Genomic DNA, 9,938 nt, shown 5'->3' on the forward strand with positions numbered 1-9,938 from the left:
AACCTAATAATCATGAATGCAGCTTGAAATACATATATAAAAACCATTTTATGCCTGATTTAAACATTAACTTAAGCAAGTTGGTTTACTGCTAAAAATCACATCTCCAATGTACATCCAGCATGGCAATATCTGGAGTGGATTCCCACATGGTAAATACCTATACCTAAGTTGATTCAGGCACTTCCAATTGAGTCTTTCCTTATAGCAAGGGCAGACAACATGTAGGTCAAAGCATTTGGAAGGCCACATTTCCCATCATCCTTTACCATTGACTGTGCAGACTAGGGCTGATGAGAATGGTAGGTTCACTCCTGACACCTAAGATGATACTTTCATCGTTACATGAAGTGTCGACCAATGATATAGTGATCTTTAGCGATCATTGCTCAAATAGTGTTAGAATTGCACCTGAAAGCAGCCATATAATAGAAACCCCTTGTTTTCTTTAGTTCTTACACTAAAAATACTAAAAGTATCACTCCTTAAATTGGCTTTTTACTTCCACAACCTTGTGATTCTAGATTTATAAAGCATCTTTGTTTCAAAAATATGAAAGGTGAGTAAGCTTATTCTTATAAGATCGGAGAGTCTTGAATTGCCTTTGTTTTCCATATGACAATGGCATACCATAAAAGAAGGGAGTGCATGAAATATTGCGGTCAGGACACTTTAAAAAACTGCAGGTGGTTCAACTATAGCACAATCAGATAAGCATACTATATTCAGCATTCCAAAATGCACTGTGAAGTTCTAAACTGATAGGCCATTAGTAAAGAAGCTGTGATCAAGGCAGAGAACCTTTCAGAGAAATTTTGAATGCTGAACAACACTGCCTCCAACATGGATTGTAGATCTGGATTTGATTAAAGACTGCACATGTGTTGATTTGGCAACACTTAAGCAGATGGGAAAAGCTTTTTAGGAAAGAGATAAACCCCTTCATTTATTTTCCTTCCTTAGTAACTAAAGTATCAAAAGTGGTTGTTCAGCTGGGTTCAGAAGCACCAGATCTTCAAATTATAAGCTAACATGTCCTTGCCAAACCTGGTGCCCTCCAAATGTTTTGGGTTGCACTATGATAGGAACTGAAATCCAAAACACCTGGGAAATACAAGTTAACATGTTCAAGTATGCATCACATGTACCCAGGCTTTTCTCCATGATGGCACTTGGAAGGAATGTCCTGTACAGATTGTATACATAGGCAGGGTTTTCCAAAGTGATTTGCCTTACACATTCAATTAAACCAATCAGGAAGTTGAGACAACCATAGCTATTTTACCTGTTAAGTCATTTTAGTTCCCTGTGAGTGAAATGGAATCTCAGTATGTTTCTTCTGTTGTAGTTCTTTCTTTTGAAAGAAGAACATTGTATAATATTGCCAAAAGAGTCTACATATGGATATATATCCCCATTTGTGATGTTCACCTTTTATTCCATTCACTCTATAGAAATATGGAACATAGGATTTAAAATACACATATGGCGTGAGTGAGCTGGTATTAGGCTAAGTGAAAATGATTCATTGTGCTTAAAATCTTTCCAAACTGGCTGTAGAAGCAGTGATCATGATGCTTTGCCAATGTGGTATGTTCTGTGGCTGGTGCTACTCATTTTTTATTCTGTTCACAGTTTGACATACAGAGAACAATAGCTGGCTTCCAAGTTAATTGTCTCAAAGGCCAATGAAAGCTACTTTTCACATTACAATGTATATATCAAATGAATTTATACCATTTATATAGTGTTTCACATCTAAGCAGATAGTAGAGCAATGAACAATAAGATAAATAAGATGTGTAAATAAGAATATTATGTTTCTCTTTAAGCAGCACTGTAAAGGTCTTAGATTATCTGATGCTTAAGAAACATTTGAGATCTTTGCAAGCAGCTAAGGAGGCTAAAGGAGTTATTCTGGCTGCATTTTTTGTAAGAGCATAATGGGCAAGTGGTATTTTAAGTCTTTTGCATTGAAGCTAACATTGGTGCAACTAATATTGGTAGAATACCAGTTATATGGTAGATTTGTTCCTCTCTGCGGGGAAAAGGTTTCCTGTGTTTCTGTGTTGTGTAGTTCAAGAGGGACTCATGAACTATGTTTAAAAGTTTCTGACTGGTGATTGGTTTGAAGGGTACCTGATAAACAGGTGTATCTTACATAAAGAAGCGGTCTGAGTTACATCAGCTTCAGTTGCAAAGCGTTCTGATGTCATTTATTTATAATGGGAATACTTCCCATTTTGCATAAAAGAAAAGGAAGTTTGTACACAAGATACTTTATGAACATATTTGGAGAGTCCTATGTTCATACTGTTAAGCACTTTGTATTAACATGCTAACCAAATTTAGAGTCATGGGGGACATTTTAGATAAGCAGCTAGAATTCACTTAGGGAAGGTTTGAAACCAATTGGCTAAAAGGTATGACTAATATTTAATGGTTGCAGTAAACTGTCAAGAAAATCTTATGTTCAGTTACGTTTTGGCTTATGAAGGTCCCAAGTGATTTCATTTATATTGAAACATTGTCTTTTGTTGCATATTTTACTTTTAAAACTAAAGCATACAGTTAGTGTTACTATTTGTGAGAATAGCAGTGTGATGCACTGTACTTTTCTTCCCTCATAACAAACAAGTATGTTTTGGAACCAAAATGAATTTTCCAGCCTGCTATAAGTTGGTAGGTCTACGCCAACTTCCTTATTGCTTATTATTGACATGTTTATCAGAGCTGTAGAAATACTTCCTGTCTTGGCTTTTTGGCTGGCTTTTTGCTGTTGTACAAATGCATCAAAAGAAAGTTTTGTACACATACTGCCATTGACAGTATGCATATTTTGAACCCTAATAGGATACCCTATCCAACTAGATGCTGTTTCTCGTCTAACCTTAAGAACTAAAAGGCCACTAAGTTCAGGAATGCAGAGTAGACTTTGTGTGAGGATATTTCTAGAACATTAACAGTGCAGTACAAAGCTTAAGCAAATGTTCTATCAAAGTCCCTACAGCAAACTTTTACTGTACATTTTATTTCCTGATCTAGTGACGACAATCTACAAGCCAAGATAAGGGAGTTGATAAGGAGCCATTCATTTGATGCAAACAAATTGCTGCAGTTTTATTATGCTTAGCACTGAAAGCACATATGGAAGGCATGGAAACCTTTTTACTTGCCAACTGAGTTGTTGGAAGAAAATCCCCCAAAAACTGTATAGCTAAGTCCAGGTGTTGCCTGCCTTCTCTGAGGCTTGGGCTCAGCAGCTTAAATGGTTAGCATGATTTGCTTATAAAGTAAATAATTAGTTTCAGTTTGGGTTCTTGTTTTGTGACAATACACACACAGAGACTTCTCTGTGAGGAAATTCCCGCAGAAAAATGGGGGTGGAGAGAAACAGCTGGTACACCCAAAAGAGTTTTCTATGGATGCCAGAACTTTTACAACTTGATTTTAATGCCACAGCCATGAAAAAACTTGTACTCAAAAGCAGTGCCAGTGCAGTAACCTTTGCTGTTCTTTTCCAACAGAACTACCCCCAAAACTTAAGAAGAAAGGACATACTGGACGAGAACAAAAGAAGGTGAGTGATTGTACATGTTCTCCTTTGGTTTTGGAGAACCAATGTTTTAAACTCAGCAGTAGGTAGATTTTTTTAAAGTTACCTCTTTTGGACTTAAGAAGGAGAGCAGATCTTTGTTTACCTTATCTTGAGAAGAACTGCACTGCACATCACCTCCCAAGATTTTGTCTCATTTGGGGAAGCATTTTATACCTTCCACCAGAGACCTACAGCTGAGCGTTTGAGGGACATGATTCATCTGTCTCCTTAGTTTTGGATAGAGTCTGGAGTCCTGGCAGAGATACAGAATGGAGTAAGAATTGATTGAGCTCCAGTTTCCTTAGAGATGTCTGATTCTTCTCAACTGAAGGAGGGTTGAAGATCAAGAAAGTATATAAAAGAAATGACTGCCACTAGAAATGTAACTTTCCTAGTAGCCTTTTATATAACCTTCCTAGTAGCCTGTTGGTTACAAGTCCTTAAAATCTTTCAAGTTAGTTCAGTTATGTAGTGACTGCTAGGGAGCGAAGAACTAAGTGGCATACTGCCCTTGCCTTTTGTGATATAATACATTTCCTGGCAGAACACTCGTATAAATGTGCTGCTTTAGTTGGCGCAACTTGCACTGATAGGGTCTGGTTGGGAATATTCCCCCCCTTTTAAGTACTTTGCATATTTTCTCTCTGCAGCCCATAACTCAGTGGTCCGTGATACAATCCCCTAACAGACAAATTGCACAAAAATGTGTGTACAAGGTGATGAGTTCCTTGTGGTGTCTGTGCATGACACATTGCACAATCTTTCCCAACACCTCCAAACTTTTTTTCATAGCAATTTGGTTGTGTGTTCACCTGTGCAAAAAGTGGACAGAAACCTGTAGAAAAGGCAATTATGTAGAAAAAGACAATTGCAAAAAGCAGGGATTGTGGGGAGGAGATAAGCATTCCTTCCTCATGTTCCTTCTTCATATGCCATACCAAAATAGCTTTATCTCTTGACTGTAGAATCTGTTTCTTTTCTGCAGCATCACCATCATCACCATCAACAGACACAGCCGCCGCCGCCGCCAACACCACAGCAGCAATTACAACCTCAGCAGCTGCCACCACCGCCATCCGCTCCTCAACAAACAACCCCTGCAGCCAAGGCCTCTCCTCCAGCTTTTGCTCCTGCACAGATCCCAGTTATGGAGCATCCGCTCCCAGGGAACATGTTTGACACTATTTCACATTTCACTCAGCCTATTATGCATCTTCCTCAGCCAGAGATGCCACCCCACCTCCCCCAGCAGCCCGAGCACAGCACTCCTCCTCACTTGAATCAGCTTGCCGTCGTGTCCCCTCCAGGTGAGCCCTTGCTGAACAACTCGGATATATCACAGTCTTCACCTTAGAGTTGTTATTGCTGGCAGATCTCCCTGCTGGGCATCATGTTTGTTTGAACGCTAGGGCAGCCAAAGACATGCAGTTTAGGTGTCAAAGGGCCATTCCTAGCTTGCTAAACTATTACTAGCTTGAACTACAGCGCTGTTTACATTCCAAACTAGGAACTGTGTTTTAAACATTGGTGTACAGTTTGAACATGGATTAAGATTCTGGATAGCAAACCAGCATTAAGCCACCATTCCTTCTTTCTGATGTAAAAGCTCAAGCTAACCAGATAAGCATATCATGAAGTGAAGGCATGGGGGAATATTGAAAATCCAGTGCTTGTTCCCATCTTGCTGAACTATGCTTTAGCAAAATGGGAACGTGGGGTCTGAACTCAGTCACAAAATTGAAGGGTCGGGAACTGGCATCTGGAATGGTGGGTGGCTTTCTCATGCTATGCCGTAATGTGCCTAACTTTTCTTTTACTGAGCTATTTACCACAGAAAATGCAGTGGGGGTATTTCAGTGTGTGGATAGCTGTGCTCTGTAAGATTTCTTTCAGTTAGACAAACCTCTTTGTTTCTGTATAAGCATTCCAGACTTAAACTATGCAAAGAAGTCTTCACAAGTATTTTTTCCTAATTCTAAAGCTTGTGTCTTCCAACATTTTCTGTAAATGTTGGTCCAGTGAAACATGCCACTTCTTCTTGCTTTTTATCTCTTAGACCTGACCTACAAATGAAGCAGAATGAGGTGGTATATTTCCAAGATAGTAGAATGGACTGTATCCCTCAGGTGGAGAAAACAGTCTACATGTTTCCCTTTGTGACAAGCAAAAACAAGTCAAAACAAACAAAACCTACCATAATATGGAGCAGAGTTAACTAAAACCTTCCTTCCAAGATGCTAGGACTTTTCTTTTTGTTTGCACTTTTGGTGGGGCAAGAATTTAAAATGTGGTCTACCACCAGCAGTCTGAAATCATTCAGTCCATTTTACTGCAAAACTCACCCATCCTTACTTAAGCCACAGTGGGTTGCAGTGTGTGCTGACAGCCATTTTGAAACTTAACCAAGGTCGCCATGGTTTATTGTATGAACATGTGTGGCAGTGGAAGTTTGAAGGAACCTACAGGAGACCATGGATTGTTCGAGGGTTTTTTAATATTCAGGATGGCACTGGCACACCCTGCGGTCTGCCATCAAATAAGTCATGGTGGGCTGTAGCCATTTTGTGTACCAGCCCATTAAGCATCTTTCTGCTGCAGTATTTGATGCTGTGCTTTCTCTCCACCAGCTTTGCACAATGCTCTGCCTCAGCAGCCCTCAAGACCCAGTAATCGAGCTGCAGCACTCCCTCCTAAACCTTCTCGGCCTCCTGCAGTGTCGCCAGCTCTTAACCAGCAAGCCATGCTTCCACAGCCCCCACTCCCCCAGCCCCCCCAGGTGCTTCTGGAGGACGAAGAGCCTCCTGCTCCTCATCACAACCTGCCGCTGAGTAATAGCCAGATGCAGCTGTATCTGCAGCAGCTGCAGAAAGTGCAGCCACAGACTTCTCTCCTCCCTTCAGTGAAGGTCCAGTCACAGCCTCAGCCATCCCTGCAGCCTCCCCCACACCCTCCAGTGCAACAGTTGCAGCATCAGCAGCAGCAGCGGCCTGTACATATGCAGCCCATGCAGTTCCCTTCCCACATCCCTCAGCCTCCGCCTCCTCCACAACAGCACCTACCCTTGCAGCAGCAGCAGCAGCAACAGCAGCAACAGCCTCCAACACCGTCTTCAAAGCCCCAGCAAGTCATCCAGCACCATCCATCACCACGACACCACAAGCCTGACCCCTACTCAGCTGGTGAGTAATGAAACATGAAGAGGGCTGAAGCGCGAAACGCGTCAAGGGTGAATGGCTTTGCTCCCCAGACCTTCCCCACTGGATTAATGATGCATACATTAAAATCACTGGAAGTCCTCTTATTACCTTAAGACCTATGCAAATATGTTTTGGTCTGTTAATTCAGCAGTGTGAGTGAATGTTAATTGAAGAGAGTCCAAGAGAAGAAAAAGCGCCTATCCATCACCTGTGCTTGTCTTTGAAAAAAATCAAACAATATATATCTCAGTTCAGTTATTTTTACAGAGCAGGAAAAGCCTTCTGTGCCTTGTCTGTCTCAGGTTTTAGATTTACTTTGCTTGGAAAAGCAACATTAAGAGCATATATTCTGTCCTCCATGACAACTAACTTAATATTATTAATGAATCTTAATATAACCTCTCTTCACAAATGATGAAGGAATGAAAAGCCAACTTTCTGAGCCATTAAGAAATGTGTAGGCTTTGATTGACTCAATTTCTGTACTCAAAAATCCTATGTGCCCAGCTGCATCTGTATATATGCAGCATTTATTTATCTATACAAAGTTTGGTATGAAAATCTCTAGCATAACCTGATACAGTTTAAAAGGTGGTACTTCTGTAATTAATCAAAGGGTCTGCTGCTGATAGACAGTCACCACCATGAAACACTCCTGCTCATTGATCTTTGTTCCCGCTCTGAATTCAGTCTATTTCATTATAGGTCAGCAAATTGTAAAACTTCCTTTTGCAGCCATTATGTCAGATTCTTAACTGCATAAGAGATCATGATACATAGTGAAGTGGTTTATTTGGCCCTATAATTCCTCCTACTTTACAACTGTTTTAGCAGCAAAGTGGTATTAGGTACTGTATATAACATTAACTCTTCTGAAGAACTTGCGGTAAGCAGACATAGCAGAGATGGGACACTGGAAGTTTCAAGAACTGATGAACTATTTATTTATTGTTGATTAGATTTATATCCTGCCTTCTTTCTTTTTTTAAGAAAACAAAGTGGTTTGTATCATTTTTCTGCTGCTGCTCTCAATCTGTTTAGGTAGAACAGGACAGATTCACTGGCAGTGGAGAAGAAACAGGGAAAATGAGAGTGGCTGGTTTCAGAAAATGGGTCTTGAAAAGGCATTTAAATGCCGCAAAGGGGGCAAGTGAAAGGGTAGAAGAATACTATTCAAGGCATAGGTAGAAAACTCACAGCCAATGGAATTGGAAGAGCCTCTCTAGCTTGCATGGAACTGAAAAAGAACAGCTTTTTATGGGCAGTTTGAGAGAAGAAATAGAGAACTTTGAAAGTGAGAACTAGCATTTTGAAGCTGTGGTGAAGCACATCTGGCATCCAAACTAACAATATGAAGGTCCAGAAAAAATATAAATGGTAAACCAGATACATGAGTTTTCCCATAGTTTTTTCCTAAAGATTTTCCCTTTTTCCCCTGGTGGAAAGCTGAAAAAAACATTAAACATTTAATCTTTAAAATTGTTAAATGCTGTCAAGTTGTCTGCAACTAACACTAACCCTTTGAATTAATACACTTCAAAATGTCTTGTCTTTGCCAGTCCAACCCAACTCTCATAACTTCCAGACTGTGGCTTCCTATTAGTGAAATGTTTTTGAAGACAAGATTTTCTTTACTCTAAATGTATAGTATGAAGACCTGTGAATACTCTGCTATATACAACACTCAAATGTGGGGGTGTAATTGGGAAAGAAGCATATGGAGCCTTTGCTGCTGGCCCATTGTTCCTTCCCTTCTTGCGCTGACCTTGAGTCTTGTTTGAAGGTACTAGAAACAGGTGTCTGGTGCCTGTCATCCTTCCGACCTGGTCCCTCACTGCTTGACCTTTTCACCTCTCCTCCTTGGATGATTGAAACAATGGCCCCATTCATATACTCAAAATAAGCCATTGCAGTTTAGCTGTTGAGTTTGGCTGAGGATCTTCTTCAAATTGTGGTATATAATTTGAATAATCACAGCCTAGATATAGCTGCCATTACCTGAACCTGGGTAGCATGTCTTGTTGACCCTCCCAGAACCCTACAACAGGAAGTTTGTTTCCCTCTGCAAGTTATGCTGCCAAGATTCAGATGACCCAACAAGCCATACCCAAGTGGTGATTCTTCACGTTGTGCTCACCACATGCCACAATTTAGCGCAATCAAAACTGTGATGGCATATTTAATCAGTTCAGACACTCTACTACCTCCAAGCAATTACTGCTTTGCCTTGATGAAGAACAACACAGTCAAAAGGAGATGAAACAAAAACAAAACAAAAATTCATTCCTGGTGGGGGTGGTCTGCTGCTGGAATGGTGTCAAACCAGTTTGGCCTCCAGCCATCACCATCTTCATTTTTATTGGACTCAGAGGCATTTTAGGGGTGAACAGTTGCAATAGTAACTCTTAAGAGGTGGTAGAACAGGACAAAGCAAATATGGCGCAAGCACCGTCAGTTCTTCCTCTCCTCCCACTGGCACCATTATCTCAGCCCCATTTCCCTCCCATTATCTCTGTTCCATTTACCTACCTCCTCAGGTTTTTTGTTTGCTTGTTTTAGAATTGTCAGGGAACTGCTGTAACTAGCAGTAAGTGCTCCAAAAAGGAAACCGGTAAAGTCGGGTAGCGGGGTAGTTAATAGGTTCCCTTTCGGGCATAGCTAAGTAAAGTGTTGAAATGGTCAAGGGCCTAAGAAGTGTCAGTTCAGTACTTAAGAGCCAAAAGGTTGCATTGCTTAAGTGAGTGATCTAGTCATGCACCCCCCCTTTTTTTTTTTTGTTTGGATGTGCTTATTTTTTCCCCTTAACCAGTGCCTTTCAGTTGACAGGTGCCTGGTCCCTGGCAGCTATGCACAAATTAACCTCTCTGACCTCTCACCTTATTTATTTATTTATTTATTAAAACATTTTTATGCCGCCCCATTCGCCGAAGCCTCGGGGCGGCTTACAACAATAAATAAAAGTAATTATAATATAAATTACAATAAATATAAACATTAAAAATCCAAAAAATACAATATAAAATAAGCCACCCTGGCCAGATAAGATCAAATAATGCTAACAGTTAAAATGCCGCTTAAATAAAAAGGTCTTCGCCTGGCGCCGAAAAGCAAATAACGACGGCGCCAGGCGGACCTCTCTGGGG

General features: G+C 40.6%; 1 protein-coding gene across 1 annotated transcript in view; it reads left to right on the forward strand.

Annotated features, from left to right (window-relative positions):
- BRD4 (bromodomain containing 4) overlaps window positions 1–9,938 on the forward strand; it is a 110,261-nt gene that overhangs the window by 79,250 nt on the left and 21,073 nt on the right. Inside the window, exons 14-17 of the mRNA XM_044454086.1 lie at window positions 3,528–3,580; window positions 4,584–4,905; window positions 6,226–6,781; window positions 8,061–8,089. Coding sequence (XP_044310021.1) covers window positions 3,528–3,580; window positions 4,584–4,905; window positions 6,226–6,781; window positions 8,061–8,089 — 960 coding nt within the window. The remainder of the gene's footprint in view (window positions 1–3,527; window positions 3,581–4,583; window positions 4,906–6,225; window positions 6,782–8,060; window positions 8,090–9,938) is intronic.

This window comes from Varanus komodoensis, unplaced genomic scaffold (genome assembly GCF_004798865.1).
Source record: "Varanus komodoensis strain SLA01 unplaced genomic scaffold, ASM479886v1 scaffold7_1, whole genome shotgun sequence".
Lineage (NCBI taxonomy): Eukaryota > Metazoa > Chordata > Lepidosauria > Squamata > Varanidae > Varanus > Varanus komodoensis.